The 21,743-nt window shown below is 43.7% G+C and overlaps 1 protein-coding gene across 7 annotated transcripts in view; it reads right to left on the minus strand.

Moving 5' to 3' along the window:
• Fat1 (FAT atypical cadherin 1) overlaps positions 1–21,743 on the minus strand; it is a 115,474-nt gene that overhangs the window by 47,288 nt on the left and 46,443 nt on the right. For all 7 annotated transcript variants that reach the window (XM_050147217.1, XM_050147221.1, XM_050147214.1 and 4 more), the window contains one exon: positions 13,270–13,584. In XM_050147217.1, coding sequence (XP_050003174.1) covers positions 13,270–13,584 — 315 coding nt within the window. The remainder of the gene's footprint in view (positions 1–13,269; positions 13,585–21,743) is intronic.

Below are 21,743 nucleotides of genomic sequence, written 5' to 3' on the forward strand. Positions count from 1 at the left end.
AGAGAGAGAGAGAGAGAGAGAGAGAGAGAGAGAGAGAGAGAGAGAGAGAGAGAGGGATCTAAGGCTCTTGAAGAAACAAAGAATGAAGGAAATAAGGAAGCTAGTTTGAACAATAACAACAGCATCATAGACACAACACAGAAGAACAGCCAAAAGAAAAGCCCTGATTTCTGACTAGGACTAAGGCCCAACTGGGATGAAGAGCTGAGCACTCACAACGTAACCGCAAAGCTACAGGACACGGTCCTGCGTGTGTGCAGCCCCTGCTTGTCCTTGCTTGGCAGAAACTTCACTTTCAGTCATTTTCCTATTGTTGTACTTTGAGACTAAAACCAGGAAGACCAAGGAGCGGGGCGGGCATTCACCTAACCAACAGTTACTATACCAACCATTACTCCATTTTCCTTTCTACTTCTTCAACCTTTTTTTTTTTTTTTTTTGCCTTTCCCAATAATATACGAGCTGCTGCGGTCTTTGTCTTTCAAATGCACCGTTCAAAGCAGTTCCCTTTACCTTGAAAGCCTCTCAAATTTGCACTGTGTGACGCAGCAGCCCCCAGCCACACAAGCCACTGAGCAACTCGAATGTGGCAAGGCTAACTGGAGAAGTGGGTTTGCAGATTGGACTTAAAGAACTCAAAAAGCCACCGACCATTTCTGCTCCTTTAAACGGTGGTCTCTCATCTCAAAGTACCGAAATGCCAACGTGAATCTACAAAACTTAAAAAAAGTTTGTGGTTGAGAGTCTAAGGCTACAATTGAATAGTGCATACGTCTATTACCAAAATCCAAATCCTATAAACATCTGCCTCGCAAACGCCAAGTTCCCAATATTTAGGTGTGGGGGCTACCAGTCTGCCACGGCCCCGTCCTCAGATCCCCAGCCTGCACTCATTTCACAGGACCCAGTTGGAGATAAAGAACCCTAGTATACCACTGTCAGGTTATAGCCTTGTCTAATACCCCAAAATCAGTCCTTCGTGTTCAACCCCAACTTCTGAATATTAATCAGTCTACCAGTATCGCCTTTCCGCACTGGATGGCTTCTTTCTTCATAGTTCAAAGCTGACAAGCGGTAGTCATGCTGTCCTAAGCACCAGCTCAAACACCCATGCTTCTGCCTGCATTCTCTTCAATGTGTTTGCCAGAATGGCTTCCCCAAATATGCCCTCTGAAAGACACACAAAGCACCTGTCCCGAAAGGAGAGGCAGATCAGGGGCTGGGAGGCCTGAAGGATTTGTCTAGGAGCTAATGAACGTGTCAATGACGTCAGAATGTTCGTGCTGGGTCTTCAGGAGCAAGAGCCCTTTCATGCTTACTTTTTCTTCACAGGAGGCAAGCTGCAGAATGACCAGAAGAGAGGACCTTTTGATCGACAGCTATCAAAGATCCTTCCCTTGTGCCTATGAGTAAGTTACACCTACTTAGGGGTCCAGCAAAGCTGCTATCATGGCATCCCAGCTGTTTTGAACATTACGACGGTGCCCTAGGGGAAGTGCAGTTGGACTACTGGAACCCTGAACCAAGGTTGTGCTATAGTTACAGACTTCTTAGGGACGCTCCTCCCAATGAGGACAACTCCAGGCAACTTAGCAGAAGCCACACCACGCAAGTCAAGACTGAGTGACCTCCAGATGACCTGGCCTTCGGCCACTGCTGAGGCCCTAGACCCTTGGCTGGTGGCTATGCCTAGTAACAGCTATGCTCGATTAGGCCCAAACCAGGAAGGACAACCCTCTGAGTGACTCAACAAAACGCTCGCACACAAGGGAAGGCGAGGCCTGTGACTGGTCCCTAACTGCAGGCATCTGACAGGCTGAACTAGCGGGAACAGTGCAGTGACAGGTGGAGGTGGAGTTACAAACTAACCCATGGTACACCATGCTTCTTTCCTAACTACATAAGCAGGCTGTCTGTAGTTGTCTGGGCTCAACATTAGGCCCCAATAAAGAGCTGTCTTAAGCCTACTGGTCTTATTACAGGTAGAGAAAGCTGAGTTGGTCACAGGAAAAGCTGCACTTTTTGTTAGTGGTGGTGGAAGCTGGTTTTGTTTTGATTGTTGGGGGTAGGGGGCTGGGCATCATTAGCCAAGCTGGCCAGGGCCTTGTGTTCCTCTTGCCTCGGCCTCCAGAACACTGGCACTACAGGTGTGGGCCCCCATAACTGGCTTCCTTTTTAGCACAATAACTGGGTGCTTGCTCTGGTTCCAAGCTAAGCGTTCTAAGAATCTGAAACATGAAGGAAAATCAAAACAATCAGCCTAAGATACACCAATAGGTGGGCTGGGCAAACGTACAGCGGTTGAGCAACTGTCAGATAAAGAGAGCTGCAAGAACAAAAAGGCAGCTCTGGCAGAAATGCGACATGCAGGCACGACATGCGGACAGAAATGTTGATGAACCAATGCTGTCAAGAGGAAGGAGAGAACTGGCCGAGGCAGAGGCTGGGAGGGGGTAAGAAGAGAGAGTTCCACTTCTTACATTAATACAATTCTTTATGGTAGTGATCTGTAGTTTTTAAGGAATATTTTTCCCTGAAGAAACTTTAGTCTTAAAAATACTTTAAGGCTGGAAGCAAAAGATATAAGAGAACAATTTACTGGGTGAAATTAATTTTAGATTAAAAAGTTTCAAATGAAGCATTTTTAAAGCCTCAACTATGCAGCCACTGATAAAACGTAAGCCAAACTTTTATACATGGTGGCAACTTCTGTATGGAAGACAACTTCCTCTGGTTAGCTGAACCAACTCAACATGAAATGCATTACCTTGTAAAACAGCCTCTCACTGCACAAACCAATTCTCCTAGAATCCAAAGCACTATATAAATGTCTGCCTCACAGCATACTTTTCTTTATTTTGGGTAAATGCCTTCTACAGGGAGCTGAATGGCAAGCCCCAGCCAAAAGGTGCATCTACCCTGGAACATGGCAATGTGGCCTCTGTCGAACCAAGGCCTCTGAAGCTGAGACTAAGAACCTCGGGTGACAACAAGTTAACTTTGAAAAGGCTCTAAATTCAACCAGACCGAGGGGCACAACGAAGGTCCCGCAGTCAGAGACACAATTCTAAGCAACACGCCAAAACATATTGAATGATTTCAGAGGGAGAACAGCCTGCGGGAAGCTATCTTCAGACTTCACCCAGTCTACAGAGCGAGTTCCAGGACAACCAGGGCTACACAGAGAAACCCTGTCTCGAAAAACCAAAAAATAAAAAAGTAAAAAGTGATCTGCTATTTTTTCAGTAACACTAACAAAAACAATTATAAATATTTCGTTAACGTCTATGAAACAGAAGGTCTTGCTTATAAAACTGCTAGAACTAAGGATCAAGATAAAATCTACAAATTCTTCTGTTCTCAAGAGCTCACTTGATAAGCAACACGAAGTGCACAATGAGATCAACCAAGGCATCATCTCCAAAACTAACCGGCTGACAATATCCCCTCTCGTCAGAAAATGTATGCTTACTCTCCCTGCACTCACAAACCCGTCCTTTCCAGTTCAGCCGTCTCTCTGCTCCTCTCATACACTGATACCCATTTTTTACTTCGAAGATAATGTCAATCATTAGAATAAAAGCAGCACTTAACGGCAGTGTTCTAGACAGAACCTTAAACATCCCAAACCCTGGGCTGCTAAGCAGGTTTCCTGTCTCGGTGGTATAATGCTGAAATACACTTAGCATTACTTACGCTGAAAGGACCACAGAAACTACAGTCGCAGGGAAGATAATGAGGGGAAAAATCACTATGTTTTAGAATGACATATTAAAGTAGATGTACTGTAAGACACTGTGAGACATCCTCCATACAGGAGACAGTGACTGCAAAACACCGAGCAACACACGGCTGTGCAAGAACATTCTAGCCTGCATATCTGTACCAAGCAGCCGATAAAATAAAAATGGCTTAAGAACGAAGCCATTTGCAGCAGCTGCGAAGATCGCAGAAGATGGATGGAAGACAGACAAGCCACGGATGCTAAAGAGGGCACATGAAAAGCGGAACCATTCCAACCGACTGGGTTTTTAAACCCTTTACCAGTGAGCTGGAAAGCAGGGATTGAGTAGCATTCCCACACTCAGTGTTGTGCTTGGTTCTGTCATGGATACAATAACTGGATACAGAAAGGTCCTGGCCCTTAAGGACTTGTGCCAGGAACAGAACAGGCGAGATCAGAACCAACAATGGAAAGTCAGAGTCCTTGCTCAGCTCAGACCAACGGGGACACAGGACAGCACCTCTTCCAACTTCCTGTGCTAGAGACGCACATAGGCAGACCCTGAGCAAATGCTCAACTCTCCCTATAGCTGTCACTCAGCATCCACTCCCATAGAGCTTCCGACTGGGAGCCCAGGGGGCTCTGCAGCGTGCACTGTCTTCATTTAGGTGGTGTTCTGAGGCCACATCTAAGTGCGGTCGGCTGGGGGCTCTTTGGCAGCTGTGGCCATCTGAGCAGCTATTGTTTGTCGCTGTGGTACTGGTGCCGGCAGGATTAGGCTTGGAGCCAAAAATGGAATTCTATTCATAGGCTGTCAAGGCTGAAAAGCAGCTCGGCATTCATTTAACTCAAACTTCCAGAGCTCCACAGAAAACACTAATAAAATAAATCAAATGGCCATTCTAAAGTCACACAGGGAGTGGCGGAGGCCACTATCACCGGTTTTCCCTCTGCTTTTACAGCCTCTTGGAAATTGGTGGTTTCAAAACTCAAGATCAGAAGGCAAATCGAATTCACAAGGAATTAATTGTTTTTAGTATTCTACACAAGTTATGAAGCAGAAGGAGGGAGGGAGGCAGAAAGAAGGAGGGAAGGAGGGAGGGAGGAAAGGGAGGAAGGTACTGGACCTACTGAAGGTTCTTATCAGCTCGTCTCAACGTAAGCATTTTAAATGTAAAATCTTAAATGTAATTCTAAGCACTAACACTCAGTGACATAGAAAAGCAGAATTCTCCATGACCCAACTGATACCCAGGATCCCCTGTGCAGAAATGGCAGAGAATAAAATCTGACCTTTTTAAACTTTAGAGATAAGACATTCCATTACAAACTAAAGACTGGTATAAGAAATGGCGAAAAAAGTAGTCTACAGTCCCTACAAACACACACAGGTAAACTTTTTGGGTCCTTTGTAAATGAATTCCTCTCATTGTGGTAAGCGCGGTCCTCCATTTCCTTCCTCTCTAGAGCGATCAAATGTCACCGGAAACCCTTGGAAGTTGTTTGCAGCTGTAGCTGCTTCCTATTGCACTGTTAGGTCTCCTTTCCAGCCACAATAAAACGCCACTTACTCATTACCTCATTACTCAGTAATACAAGACTCATTACTGGAGACGCAGGGGGCTGGAACCTGGACAGGTGCCCAGTGCATCTACCTAGACACTGTAGGGCGTCTGTGGTTTTGGAAAGGTTTATGGATTACTGAATGCAAATATTCTATCTCTACTCAATCTATCTGTAATCTCCTAGCGAATCATCAATCACAGCATCGCTTATATCCGACACCAACAGTCCTGTATTAAACACACTGTTTTACATCTTTACAAGAAAGAGCACAGAAATTTTAATGTAACCATCCGAGATCGAGCAACCCGGTCCCAGGTAAGATTAGGAAAAGAACGAGGAGAAGATAGTGAAAGTCCACCAGGCACCAAGAGTCAACCACGTGAGCTGGCGTTTGCAGCTCTAGTTGTTTTTAGTAAGATAGACCATAAGCACAAGGCCAGAAATCTCCAGAATTTAGACATATTTTATCTTCACGTGAGAAACTATTTCTTAAAGGCAAAAGGAACAAATTAGTAGTTCACTATCCACTTCTAAGTATCTACCATGAACTTGCTAAGTCTCAAAACACGTGATCTTGATAACGACTAGTCTAATTGTTGCAATTTAAAAGGGGAAGAACCTGGAGAGGGGACACTCAGTACACCCTTCCACGCACTCTAGCTTGCAGCAGTGGGGAAAGTAAATACTAATTTAAATACCCACTTCCTGCCCCCATTAAAAAAAAAAAACAATACCTTAACTATTTCCAGCGTTAAGCAATCCGAGGCAGGGGACCACTGCTTGTATGGACTTTAAATTGTGAATGACTGAACAACACTTTGACATACTGAAACAAACTTCAATGCTCATCCGGCATGTGCCTTCATTTCTTGAATGACAGACTGAGCTTTAAAAAAACTAAACAACAACAAAAACAGCAACAACAAAAAGCTGAAAGGATGTGACAGACACTGGACAGCCTGCCTACAGGAAAACTTTTGTGGTCTTTTACACAAAAAGTTCAGTGACTCCTGCAATGCACAGTTACCGGCAGCAAGCTTAAACTTCCAGTGTCATTTAAGAGCACTGTGGTTTTAAACTGAAAAGTGCCGCAGAAACAAAATCACCCTCAAAGTAACTATTAGGCGACCCAGCATTCTTTAGGATACATAGGATACATAATAACGCTGCAAAGCCACACTCCGCCACACTCCGTCATCAAAGGCACTATACCAAGAAGCAGCAGCCCAGAAGTTCATGCCTGTGGCTTCGGCCCCTGGGTGGTCCTGACCTCTCTGAAGTCATGTAATTATTTGTAATGTAGGGAAAAGGCAAATAAAGTGTTTGTAGTCTGCACCCTTCTCATAAAGATTTAAAAGACTGGAGGGTGTGGAAGTTACTGTAAAATAATACAACGTACAAAGAGTAGAGGAGACTGTGCTTCACACTCCCAAGATAGCAGGAGGGTTAGAAAGTATAAGTAAACAACAACAAAAATCAGAAAGAAAAAAAAAGAAAGAAAAACAAGGTTTGCTGGTCTCTCTTCGCCTGTCTCCTGGAAGCTCAACTCTCAAAGACAACTGAGATTCACTATGGAAATTAGTCCAAAAAGAACACCAGCGGCACTTAAAAAAAGTCTAATGTGCACTAAGCTACCGATCCAAAAAGTGAACAGACTTTGATTGAGGAGGACCTCCATCCAACCCTTGCAATTTTGGCTGGGGATATGGCTCAGTGGTAGAAGATTTGCCTAGGTTCAATCCCCATAATGGGATGAGGGGAAAGGAGGAAAAAGAGGAAGAGGAAGTTTTTTTGTTGTTTTGTTTTGTGGAAAGTCCAAGAGATGATTCTGGTTTCCTAAGTCCCACTGCATGTTCCCTAAGCAGAGCGGCAAGGGGAAGCACTGGGACCAGGCAAGAGGCAGGAAGGATGCCAGGAAAGCATGGACAAGAGCCTTGACTGCTGCAAAAGGAACTTGGGGTTGGCTGGATTAGATACCATCAAGCAGCTGGCATAGAGGCTGCCCGGGGAGAGTCCAGCTAAAGGGCAGGGCAGGGCAGGGTGGGACAATGGCTCGGCTAAACAGAAGGGCTTATGAGCAGCAGGGGCTCAGAGTTGGTTAGTGTGTTGGCAGTTTTACAACAACTTGACAAGTTAGAGCCATCAGAGAGGAGGGAGCTTCAACTGAGAAAATAACGCCATAAGATCAGGCTGTAGGCAAGCCTGTAGGGCATTTTCTTAATCAGTGACTGATAATATATATTTTGTTGTGGATGGAGCCAACCCTGCCCAGACGTTAAAACATACATGTATGTCCCATGTTGGCAGGCACAGAATGCAGGTGATAAATGGTCATTCTGAGGAGCACAGCCAGCCAGAACTGAAGAACAGTCCATACTGTACAGTTTGGTTTGGAGAGACAGAAAGTGAACTCTAATTTGTTTTTCTACCAACCCCACAAACACAAGACACTATCCTAGAAACTCATGATACTAATAAGTCTATATCTAAAATTAATCTGCAAGTTCAATTGTGATTATTTAACACATACACAATGTTGGTTGGAATTATCTATTACTCCTTTAATGAAACTTTGTGGGGGAGGAGTATATGCGTATTTATTGCATATCTAAAACTGAATGTACATTTTTAAGATTAAAAAAAAACAAGCAAGAACTGAGTTCCCATATTTGCATCAAGTGGTCAGAGTTATACTCTAAAGATACCAAAAACAAATAAAATAGACAATGTAACAGCTTACAAGGCACTAGATGTCAGACAAAGTAAGTCTCCATGGTTTTCAGAACATTCATTCCTACATGAAGTCCAGGAGATGTGGAGCTATACACAGCTGAAGATTACATCTATGCTAATGGCAGCATTATTACTGACAACCAAACATGGTAACCACCAAATGCCCACCAATTACTGATGAATGAATTGTATCTGCATACGGATACAAAGAGGGACTTCAGGCTCATGCAGAGCTGCATCAGGCATGAATCTCAGAAACATGCTAAGTATGGAACCTTCCCCCCCAAAAAAGTCTACACCATGTCAACTCATCTATGTGAAATTCTAAGAGCAAATGTATTATATATAACTAATATAAGGGCAGGGGCAGATCAGAGACCATGTAGGGATGGGGGCAATGAGAGTGACAGGGACAGCAGAATACCAAGAGGAAATTCTTTGTAGTGAAGGGTTTGCCCATGACTTGACGAGGTGAGGGCTTCCCGTGTACCGACAAATGTCAAGACTTACCAAACTGCAGGTTTGCAGTGTGTGCGATTTACTTGCATGTTAATTGTACCCCCAAAGGAGCTTCTAAAAAGTTAAAAAAAAAAAAAAAAAAAAAAGACTTTTGTATCAAAAGCCCAAAAGATAACAAATGCACAGAGACGAGACGAAGACGACATGGGTCTTTTGTGAAGCGGGCACAGGCCTCAAGGGTAACCTTCAAGCTTATCTGGCAACTCAAGTTGTGGGTCACTCCTCCAAGCTGATAGTGAGAAGACGCACGCACAGGTGGGGTCACTTTGCGGGGGTTACTGGAGGACACTGAAGCACATATAGCTCACACTGGTCTCTCTTGTCTGAGGCTCCTCCCCTGTCCTTGGCATACCATGGAGCTCTGGTGTTTCTGCTTTCGTGAGCAGGCCGCGTCAAGGCTCCAAACAATAAAATATCTATGCTCCTATGCTCCTGCCTCGCTCCTGCCTTGAGCAAAGGCACAATTTATGTTAAAAGAAGCAAACTGACCCTAACTGATATTTGATATATCCAAACAAACAAAAAAAAAAAAGAGTTGTTAAAATCTACGCTGTTAACAAAAGGGTCTGTGTTAGGAGAGGAAAATGAATCAAGCCTTTTTTGCCTGTGTGCCCTAAATGAGAAATCTCATCAAAGCCTACTTATAATTAGTGTAGTAACAACTGTCTGAGATGTAGAAAGACGGCCTCAGCACCATAATTAAACACTGGAAGATACTAAAAGAAGCTCATTCAAACTTGCTTCTTGGAGATGAAAATTCAGGGAAAAAAAAACGAACTCAGTTCCAGAAGGCTTATTAAAAAAAAATTGTCAACAACAACAAAAAACTGGGATGCTTGCCTCATTTATAAAATGACTATAAGGAGGTCATTTAAATGTGTACAGAATGTCTTAAGGATTTTATACAGACTCTGGTTAGAAAATAAGTCCGTATTTATAAAGGTAACACAAACACTACCTTCAGTCTTTACTCTGGTTTTCAAGGGTCTAGGCTGCCGTCTGTCCATCTGTCTCTTGGATGCTGCCGATTCCATCTGCTTCCCCACCTTCACCAACCAACAGCGCTTCTGGGGTTCTCCCGACTGTCCGTTCCCCCGCACACCCTTCCTTACAGGCTGTGCCAGGCTGCCTCACGCAGCCCTTCCCTAGGCTCCTTCACACCTCCAAACAACAGGCTTGGAAAGCCCTACTCAAGGTGCCCCGTTCCCAGCGCAAAGGCAGAAACCACTCCATGTCCGAACAGACACTTGACTGTTAGGTTTCCTGTGGTCCCCACAGACGATAGTCATGGGGAAGCAAATGTGCAGTTCACCCTCCATTTGCTTCTGCCAAGAAAGCGCACAACTGTATTAATCCACTAAAACCCTGGCTGCTCGCACGCATCAAACAAGCAACTGAAACATGTAAGAGGAACAGGCGGCGGTGAGTGTTCCACAAAGGACTTGGAGGACTCCAGGGGGGACTAACCTTATTAACAGTGTAGACCGCTCATCGCTAATCTAAAGCCTAACCCCCTGATGTCTGTTTCCGCTGTGGTCCCGGGAGGAAAGGCTGACCATAGCCGCATCTCAGAGTTCCAGTCCAGTGGTTTCCTCCTTCGGTCATTAATTACTGAGGACCCTGATTTAAGGTCTCCAGGTGGTGTTCCAGGTCAGTAAATCACAAGAACTTTCTTCTTTCAGATCATCTTTCACCGGCTCCCACAATCCAGACCCCCATTTGAACAAACCACCTCTTACAACTCAGGGCCTGCTATAGGGTTTCAGGGGATAAGGCGCCTCCTGTGAATACAGCTAGAGCCTTGAGGATCTCACTTAGAGCGTAGGCTGAGTTGGGAGAACAGAAACATTTGGAGACATGGCTCGTGAAACTGTACTTATTATATTTTCTTAACAATATGCTTGCTGAGCGATGGCTATTTGGGGATCTTTAAAGACACGGTGATTTGTGCAACTTTCTTTCCTAAACAGACAGTAGTTTGGAACACGCTTTTCGGCAACCTCCACTTCCATTTGCCTTGAAGCCACAAGAAACAACGGGCATTTTCTCCTACTATCTACGCAGCAGGATAGCTGTGCTTCTCACCCAGGGGTGAGAGCTCGCTGTGAACTCCTAGAGGGTGTGTATTCACAGGGAAGATAAGGAAGAGAGCAGGAGTCTACAGCAGGCGGCATTTCCTTAGGGCCAGGAAGGAGAAACTCAAAGGGAAGGCCAGGCAGGACACCGGCTCATCCCAAGGGACACAACACTGGCGTCATTATTCCCGGGACCTAACCTAGACCATTTTAACTTTCTTTCTCCTATTAATTATGCCCAGACCGGCAGTATTTAGTCCGATAATAGAAGGACATTTATTGTTTTCGCTCCTGTCTCTTCACAGGGGACTTAATCTAATCTAAACGAGGGACTGAAGGCATAAGATGTCTACTTCAAGAAACAGTTTTAAGCGGAGCTAGTCGAATTCTTTAGTTATCTCATCGAGGCTTTTACATCTAGACTTCTTTCTTTCGACACCGGGACCACCACCCCTTTGGTTTGTGTACGCTTTTTGGACTCTTAATCCCCTCACCCCGAAATTATTTTAAACTTACACATTTCTTGTTTCATAGCTGGCAACGTGTTCTAAGTCTGACTCTTAGTTTCTGGATACCTTTCATTTGATTTCACAACAACTGTGGAACCTAATTACCACCTGTACGGCGAAAGCAGTTCATATCACACTGCTAAAACGAGCCTTTTTGCTAGCGGCTGCCTGAAACTTGGCACGGTCCAGCCAAGATGCTAACCTACTTCTCAGATTCTATCAAACTCTCTTTTGTATGCTCCAGTTTTTTTAAAGGCTCAATCAGTCTTGACACTCGGTTAGTTTTCTAAGAACCCAAACTGGACCAGAATTTTCCCCAAATGCTGGAGTATAATTATCCCCAAACAAAAAAATTTATGAGGAAGCACTGAAAATAAATCTTGAAGTCATTCAGGTACTACAATTTAAGCCCCTAACACACACACTAGCGCGCGCGCGCACGCGCGCACACACACACACACACACACACACACACACACACACACACAGGGAACAGAGCCTAGCTGTGCATATGTTGGACAAATACTTGGTCACTGACTCAAGTCACCAGCCCTTAAACACATTTTTTCCAGAGACAAAGAACAGTATACCTTCATGACCTCCACGGGCAGCTACACACAGACATTTCCTCCACAAACTCAGAATTCAGGTGCCTATCCTCTTAAGATCTGCTTCATTTTAAGTTCAATGAAACAAAGAAAGAAGTAAGAATGACATGTGGAGGAGACACAATAACAAAGATCAAGCTTTTAAAAATTCTTGACATTCAAACAAAGGTTAGGCGGGGCATAAGAACAGCTAACATAGATCTCGCTCTTTGGAATGACAGTTTCATCAGATTCTACCAGCAAAGATGGGAGAAACACACACTGTTTTTAAAGCCAGTAACTGATAGGCTAAGCCATTTCATCACCCCACATAGAAACTGTCTTATCAATGTCATGGAGCTGTTGTTTTAACTGAAAAGTAATAAAATAAAATTGTCCTGCACTCAATGTGTAAAATTTTCATAGCTCAAACAGAGCCACGTTGCTCACTATAATAATACCTGAACTGACCACTTGTTTTTAATGTGGCAAGTAAAGAGGCCTAAGAGCCAAGAAAAGAATAAAACACATTCTCCGGTGTGGAAGAGCAGAGGCTGAGGGCTCACAGGATTGAGGATGACTGCTGGCCGTGGAGTCAACCTAAGAAGCAGAGGCTCACACACACTTCTGCTTCACACTGTGAGCGTATGTGTGTTCATCCATCTGTATGTGAGTCTGTGTCTATGTGCAGGGGCCACAGAGGCCAAAGGCATTAGACACCCAGAGAGCTGAGGTTACAGAAGTTTGAGAGCCGCCCAGAGTGTGTGCAGAGAACTGAACTCGGGTTTTCTGCAAGTGAAGCCCATGCTCTTTCCAGCCCCTGTGGGGTCCCAGACTCGGAGAGGAGGAAAATGAAGGAAATGTCTGGGGTATTGGTTCATCAAAGTAATGGCTTCCAACCCCATAGTGGTTCAGCCCCGATTCCATTACCGACAGTCACTGGGAAAAAAAAAAAAACTTAAAACAGTACTTACAAAGCAATGAATTGTGAAATAAAATCTAATATTCTTCCCAAATAAAGCACCATTACAAAAATTCCGATACGTAGCAGCAAAATTTGCTCTGGGTTTATTATATCATCACTGAACTATTATTGAAATAATAAAAACTGCTTTAGACCCAGAGTAAAAAGCGTTATTATGGAGCAAAATCATAAACCAGCTTTATCAGTGGTTCTCAACCTTCCTATTGCTGCGACCCTTTAATACAGTCCTTATGTTGTGGTGACTACCAACCATAAAATTATTTTCACTGTTTTTACAATTGTAATTTTGCTACTGTTATGAATCATAATATAATATAAATATGTATTTTCCAATGGTCTTTTGGGGGTCGCAACCCTCAGGCTGAGAACAGCTGAGACATACGGTAAGAAGCCCAAAGAGGTAAACACATATTTGAATTACATTTCATCCACAAACAAAGGCTTATTCTGAATAACTGAAAAAAGAAAGGGGAGTACCCAACCAAAGAAAACTTGGCAACAAAGAAATGCCAACTCTTAGTTTTGAACTGGAGAGTATACATACACAGTCCACTTAAAAGTATTGACCTACCTGTTTTAGGGTGTATTAAGAAGAATCCTTGCGGATTTCCACTTGTAATTTTGTATGTCAGCTTGTCACTGGAGCTAGAATCTGGGTCGAAGGCCTCGATCTGGACCACGGACACATCCTTGGGTGAGTTTTCCATGATTTCTGGATAGTACACAGGCTCTGAGGTCTGTGGCGCGTTGTCATTGACATCCTCCACCTCTATGTAGACCTCTATGAAAGACGACAGGGGCACCACGCCTTGATCCGTGGCATAGACTGTGAGCCAGTAGTGGGAAGTCGACTCCCTGTCCAGTCGATCTGAAGTCTCTATAGCACCTAGAAAGAAAAGAGGGGGTCAGAGCAAAGAGTTAATGACAAGCACAAGACGCCACTTACCAGATGCACGAGCTTCGGTAAGTTTAACCTCCCTTGCCTCAGTTCCCTTCCTACAGAATGGAGGTAAGGGCATGCTCCTTAATGATTGATTAAAAGAGTTAATTCCTATGTAGACAGTCAAGTGTGTCGCACATAATACAGACTATGAAAGTATTTACAATTACTATTGTCAACCAGAGCACTTTATGATCTAGCTCTGAGACAGGCACCAAGAGATCATCTCATGGTCTAATAATTACTCTTGCTTTTCAAAGAGGAAATTTATGGCTGGTTGAAATGTTGGCTTTCATGGAGATTAAGCAGGAAACCAAAGACAAACCAGAGCAAGGGCTCAGCTCCATGGCCTTAGCCCTACTCCTTAAGCCTCAGCCAGGGACAGAGACCAGAGATAACATTCCTCTGAGTTCAACTACCTGATTGTTTAAAAAATGTGAAGAAAAGAAAATGGGAAATTTTTGCAAGTCTACCATAAGCGATTGCTTGAGTGTCTTATATGCTAAACTTAATATTTTTAGCCATCTTAAGCAAATCAGTATGTTATAAAAACATAAATTCTCCCTGTGATGTTCTAAACTGCAGAAGTGTAGATCTTCCCCAGCTACCCATGATTCCTCTGGCTCCTCAGTGGGTAGCACAGTAGCTACCCACTTACTGAAGGAACCGCCCCAGTATTTTGGCTGCCGTTGGGATTCGGAGGCTTCCACTGAGGCTCAAACCAGAACACATGTTAAAGGAGAGAACCGGTACAAGAGAAAGGGCCCGACGGCTGAGACGAGTTAAGAGGACGGTGGTATTTTGGCTCGGTCGTGGAAATCTATTAAAACTTTAATTCCAGAATCCTCCCGCACAAAGTGATTAGAAGTGGAAATACCAACTCTCTTAAGCAAATTTGGCCTTTCATTTAATGGCATAATCTTGCCTTTTGGCTCCCGAATGATTGATCACTGTGAACTGTTGACACCTTCAAGCACTCCGCGCCAGGCACCTGACTACACTTCAGAAGCCCTCCAGCTTCAGAATCACCAAGGTTCCCCATCCGATGCAAAGTACAAAATCAAACACCAAGGTCGTCTACGGTCAGCAGTAAGACAGTATTTATGTCAACCACTAACCCGGGTTTTGTATTTAAATTATCAAATAAACTCTTAACTGTATGCAACACAAAGTTCTGAAATGTGGATACATTGTAGAGGGGGTAAGTTGAGCTAATCAATTAAGCACCATCTCTTCTACTACAGGTGTGTGTGTGTGTGTGTGTGTGTGTGTGTGTGTGTGTGTGAGAGAGAGAGAGAGAGAGAGAGAGAGAGAGAGAGAGAGAGAGAGAGAGTAGAATACTTAATATCTACTCAATTTTCCGACACAATATATGGTTATTAACTATAGTTAATAAACGCTTGCATTTGGGATTATTTAAATGTAAGTGCTTGCTTATTTGGAGGGGGTGATATCAGCAAAAGTAAGAGCATAAGGAATAAGGAAATGTAACGTGAACTACTACGTAACAATGGATGTTTACAGCGCCACTCATGATTAACGAGCGATTTCACACTAAGAAGGTTCTCCTTTTCCTCTAACCCAAACACGATTTAAACATATTCAATAATCCAGCACGTGACTGCATTGTAACGGTTTGTATCTTCAATGAATGTATCTTCTCTATATTCCCTTGTCCCTTGTTCATGTCAGCCACGGAAGCCAGAGACACAGGCCGCTTCCCGACCCGGATTACATAGTGACCAAACGAAGACGCAGATGCTTCTCTCCCGTGCTGCTGCTCCATTGAAAGGCAATTAAATTCATTGGACAAGTGAAGTATAAATTAGAAAATTCCAAGCAGACACACACATGGTGATTTTACCCCCTGCCTTTCGCGTCTAACCATCAAATATTTCATGCTATCTTTTTTTTTAAAAAAAAAAAAAAAAAACCTGTAGTCCTTTCAATGTAATTATAAGTTGATAAAGCAATGACAATTACATAGACAGTTTACTCTGGGTGTACTCTAGCCAGGCGACAAGGTAGTCCCGCGCTGTCCTGTTTCATCTGTCTGGCCCGCCCACACTGGCAGTGCTATTGTCCCCACTTCATGATGGGAATCTCAGAGATGAGGAACTTTCCCAGGGCCACACTAAAGGGCAGCACTCGTGTGAATTCAGTGTTCTGAGAACAATCAGGGGATTAAAAAAAAAAAAAAAAAAAACTTCACATAATTACCCTGAAGACAAGACAGGCCGGCTTCGTATCGCAGGCACTTTTTTTAACATCAATATTTGGGTAAAGATTATATATGCATTCAGATATAACCGCTCCACAGCGAAACTATCAAATGTAAGCATGGTTGGATGGAAACGGTTTATTTACTTTCCTTCATCTTGCCCCCAGTCTCATCTGTGCAGTCTTCTGCTGAGAACTGGTTCTCAACCCCGCCCCCAATCAATGGGCAACAAGGGAGGAGGAGAGCGCAAGTTCCCATTAACACAAATCCCCACCTTGGACTCCTTAGCTGTGGTAGGGAAGAGAATAGCTGGATATCAACAAAGGTGAAGATGGAAAACAGTGGCTCTGCTTAGATTTCAAAAACAAACAAATGTATCAAATGTTAATTGAAAGATTAAGGAACGAAAGGCCCACGTTCCTAGGGCATGAAGCCATGGGCTGAGAGGAGCGCAGAATACATATTGATATACCTCCTCAATCAAACCAGGGGTTGACAGAAATCCAGTCCCTTTATTTGTTTTGTTTTGTTTTGTTTTGTTTTGTTTTGTTTTTCGAGACCGGGTTTCTCTGTGCAGCTTTGGAGCCTGTCCTGGAACTCACCCTGTAGATCAGGCTGGCCTCGAACTCACAGAGGTCCACCTGTCTGCCTCCTGATTAAAGGTGCGAGCCACCACCACACGGCTCCAGTCCACTCTTTATAGAAAGCCTCGTTTCTAAGCTGACCCACTAGCTTGACTAGGAATCACATTTATTCTTCGAGTCACTCTGAGTCCTTATTCCTACACCCAGCAACTCCTAAAGCTACTACCAGCTCAGAGGAAAAACAAAAATCAAACCGAGGTCCTCGAGTCATCACTGGGTGTGGATCAGACAACTATTCATTCTTAAAATTCAGCTCCTATTCTTAATTCTCTTGCCTATGAACCAAGTGTCATTGTCGATAATCCGTAATAAGTTCTTCTGTGTAAGAAGCTGCCAACTCATTCTTCCTAAGGAAAATAAAGAACTAGTGAAACCTATTAGTCTTTACAGACTTTTTTAAACAAATAAAATGGATCTTATCTTCAGACTCTTCAGACCCTCCTTGAGTTTGCATTCTGTCTTCAACAACCTGTCTTCTTTTCAGCTCTCTCTGTTACCAGTTATAAATTTCGATCTTTAATTTCTTTGCTTTTAAAACAAAAGCAGAATGGTTACTACGAGATCGAATCTCCCCCTTCTGTCTCCCAGGTGCTGGGATTACAGATGCACGCCACCAGGCCTGGCTCCCTTTAGATAGCAAGAACAGTGTGCAACTGGAGGACAGATAAGGCCAGGGTGTCAAGAGGAAGAGGCAACCCTCCCTTCTACGGAATTCCTCCAGCCAGATGCAGAAAAAGAATCCAGCAAGCATGGGGAGGAACAAGGAAATTACAGGCTTCTCAGTTCACGAGGAATGCGGGACCCGCACAGGGCGACCAGAGAGACTGGCTATGATGGTCATGCTGAGCCCGGAAGACAGGTCCAGACATGCTTGTTCCATGCACTGCCCGTGAGTGCAGCATAATCGGTAATTGTTCTTTTGCTTTAGAGAAGTAGCCCAGGAGTCCTAAGAGTCCAACTTTCTAACCCTGAGACCACAATGAAGACATTTCCAAAAAAGGTGTTAATAAGCTGGACACTGTGAAAAAAAAAAAAAAAGCTGGAAACACGAAACTATTAGCTAAGAATATTTATCATTCCTAGCATGCTTGATGGGATTGCAAAGTCACCAGCAGATGTCACTATGGAAATGGAAACTGACTTTAAATATGCATCTACTGAAATCGCTGCTACTCTGAAGGGAAAGAGCGATCAAGCAATGTCTGAAAGAACACTCAGCTGTAAATGGGATGTCTTTATCAAATCCCTCCCCTCAAGCCTTAGGGACCTATCTATGTGGAAGAGGAGGAGGAGGAACAACGCTCAGTGCCAACTCCAAGGAAACAGTGTCTTCCAGACACAGCAGGCCAGACACACAGCCGAACTCGTAGAGACTGGGGCAACCTGCACAGGGCCTGAGCAGGTTTAAACCAGACACAATATCTGCACTGAGAAGGGGGAGTTGACACAAAGTCCCAACCCTACTCAAGGAGGTACTTGTAATCAATACTAGCTGCCAAAGGGATATGAGTTCTCTTCAATGGAGTCACCAGGTATACCAACCACACTCCAGGGCAGGCCTGCGCCCGCAAGTAGCTAACCAACACAAAACAAACTCCATGCTTTTTTGTAGATGTTTTGTTTTGAGTTTTGTCTTATTGTTTTTTTTTAAACTTGTTGAGTTGATTCTCACAGGGTGGGGTGGGGGTTGGTCTGTTTCTTCTGTGCGGCAGAAAAAGAGAAAAAGATGAAGTCGGTGGGTAGGTAGGAGTGAAGGAGGCAAGTAGGGTCTTGGAATTGGGGGAGGGAAAGAGTATAATGAAAGAGTATAATCGAATAATCAAAATATATTGCATGAAAGAAAATTAATATAAAAAATTAAGATAAAGAAGAGCATAGCTGTCTAGCTGCGGCCCTCCTTTCAAAAGGACACAACAGATTTAACTAAGCAGGTATGGACGTCGTCTTCCCCGCCCTTATTTTTCCAGGTTTATGGAACATAAGACTACTTGCTCAAGTAAATAAAAAGCTTTCCAAGCCTGCCTCCTTCTCACTACCACTGAGTCTGGCTTTACGGTTACTTCAAATCCTGCCCCCAACATCCACCACTCTCCCCAGCTGACACAGTAACCCCAGTCTCCACAGAGTAACTCGTGTAAGGCCAGATGAAGCCGCCACACCGCCAAAAATAAGTTCAGTGATTCAAATTTCCACGCTGACAGAACACCTCCCTTGTTAAGTTCTGCCGATGTTATTTAACAGACCACGACCGCTCAGAGGTCCTAGTGCCAGAGATCTCGACAAAAAGCTTGTTATTCCTGACTCCGTGGTTACTTCCACTCAAAAATAACTTCAATCCGCTACTTTACACTATTACCCCCCCCCCAAACTGGGAGGGGCTGGGGATGTGGCCTAGTCAGAGCCCTTGCCAGGGAGCACCATCTTGAGTTAAAGGTCTCACCATGCCTCAGTCACCAAACCGCAATGTCCACAACTCGTGTTTCAGGGTCTCTTTAGTGCAAATACAAAATGGTTAACGTGCTGAAAGGCACACACCATCACGTGTCACGTGCCTTTGAGCCTTGTAAAGGAGGGAAATTTTTGAAGTCTGCTTCCTCTTTAATAAAAACCACCAATTTCACACACAACATGATTTAAGAAGAAGAAACCCTTGTGTGTGTATGTGTACATTATATATATTATATAAAACATTATGTTATATGTAATTATACATATATAAATATTATAATGTATTATTGAATTTATAATTTTATACACACACACACACACACAAAATGCTCTTGCCTGCTTCAGCCATTATTTGACAAAGTAATGCTGCTGACCAAAAAAAGAAAAGAAATGGAAGAGAGACTCTGGCAGACTAAGGATGGTTAAGAGCCCGGAGCGGCTATTTCCTGGGTCTATCTGATTGGAAAATGAAATAGAAGCACACTTTCAGCCTTACAGTAAGAAGTCCATATAGTCGTTCATTCTGTACAGAAAGAAGTTTACAGAACTGCTTATTTTGTTCAGAAAGAATGAAACGAAAACAGAATGCCCCGTGTATATGAACATACACATGAATAACTGAAACTGTAATTGCCTGAGGTCACGTGACTAAAGAAAATACCAAGCCCTCTGTAAGGAATGACAGTCAGATGCAGGTGCTGTCTCACGCTTGTAATCTCAGTCAGGACTCGGGAGGCTGAAGGAAGAACCTGCCACCGAGTCTGATGCCAGTCTTGGCTCCAGTGTGAGCCCGTGTCAAATAAAAACAGAAAGGGAAGATGAAGAAAGGAAACAAGGAGGGAAAGAGGGAAAACAGTTAAAATAAATGAAAGTAAGCACAGGATCTAAAGCCATCTCTTACCTCTTACAGGCCAGACAAAGCGCCAGGCAGAGTACTTGTATCCTACAGAGAAACCCCTGTGTACATAAGAATACAGTCACCCCTATAAAATTCCTACCTCTCCCGCCGAGCCGAGGACATGGGACTGACTACCATGCCTCGATCTTGTCGAAGTCAGAAACTTGACATGACTCTCATTTTATAAAAAGCCATTTCTATCTGGAAACAGAGGACATTGGTGATAACAAAGGCAACTGTCACACTCAGGTGTGCCAGCCACTTGTAAACAGATGTTTAACAATGCACATTCTAACATCTGCAAATATCATCTCAAAGTGTGTTTGCATGAACTTAAGAAGTTTTAGGACTATGATTTCTGTACTTTGTTGTCTAGTATTAAGTCATAAATTAATGATTCAACGGATTCTATATAGAAATGGTCGAGACTGTGTTTTATTGCTACTGTATAGTTGGCTGCTGTCCCTTTAATTAAAAAGTGTGTATCTCTAAACTTTCATCTGAAATTGATGCGGCAGCTTTAGAGTAATCTCAGCAGCTCTCAGCCTAGGAGCTCGCCGGCCTCACATTAATTGAGCACATAATCTGATTTGGGGTGTCATGTTTCAAGTCTGGAGATCCCTTTAATCGGCAGGCACTCCGAGGGCCGACCCGTGCTTTCAAGCTTTGTGGAGAAGTGACCCCGGTTCTGATTTCCACATCAGAATCATTGATACTTCTGAGGGCTCACATGGTTAAGCTCTCTTTGTAAGGAGGTTCATCCCTTGGGTATAAAAAAAGTTATGTGAACACCAATACATAGTAAGACTGCCTTTGGCAAAACTGAAATACAAAGTATATTCAACAAACTAATGGTGGCGTTTCTAGACCTTTGTTGAAAGCTCTTGACCATGACCCAGAAGCAGCATGGGTGAAATGAGGCGTCCAACTAGGAGACAGGAAACCTCTAGCACATGGAGGAGGCTCAGGTGTTGGGGGGGGGGGGGACTCAACGCCACACCGGTGGTTCCACTGTGACCACTGCAACTTTACTGTTCTTACTAGAGCATCTCCCTGTGCGTCAGCCTACACTCCTCTGAAAATAAAACAGACAGGACAGACGTCATGAGGTAACTGAGAATACATTATTAATGCTAACACACTGCGCAGGGAGTACCCCAGAGCTCTCAATCATGAGCCAGGACCCAAAGGGACACAGTAAGGAAATTCCTTGAAAAGGAAAGTCAACAGATTCTTTGTTAGCTCGAGTGCGGTCCTCCACACTCATTTAACAATAACTGAAAATTACTGCATGGTTTCTCTTCTTCATCACCATTTCACGCTGTCTGTAACAGCACCTTGGAGTTTGCTAGGAATAATCTAGAACTTCTCATTACTGACTACTGCTTGGTTTCATCCATGCAACACATATGGAATTTCTGCTACGTACCAGGCATGGTGCCGGGCACTCAAGGAATTAAGAAAGGAAAACGGGGTCTTCTGGGAAAATAACTAAGTAAGAATTAATCCACCAGAACAGCAGGCCAAGCAACTGTTTGGGAAGGGCAACACTGTATTTTAACAGCCAGGCATATTAACAGTGCTCTCACACATAAAGTCCGACCTGAGGCTAGGGGTTCCTGCCTGAATTTCATGGGGGCCGATACAGGATTGCATCACCTCACAAAATAATCGCAGCACGGCTCCATCTTGTGAGAAACGGACAGGGGGGAAAAGGCACTGGGAGGTGAGAGCAACGCGTGGGTGCTATTTGCCCCACAGTTAATATTTTCTAATGAGTGCAAAAATCTCTACAAATGTGAATTATATCATACTTTGGAAAAGAAAACATTGTTTCACAAGGGGTTTAACTGAAGGTCTTATCAACACAGTTTAAGAAATCTCAAGGATGTAA

This window comes from Alexandromys fortis, unplaced genomic scaffold (genome assembly GCF_014885135.2).
Source record: "Alexandromys fortis isolate MF-2015 unplaced genomic scaffold, M_Fortis_MF-2015_v1.1 scaffold_32, whole genome shotgun sequence".
In the NCBI taxonomy this organism is placed as follows: Eukaryota; Metazoa; Chordata; class Mammalia; order Rodentia; family Cricetidae; genus Alexandromys; species Alexandromys fortis.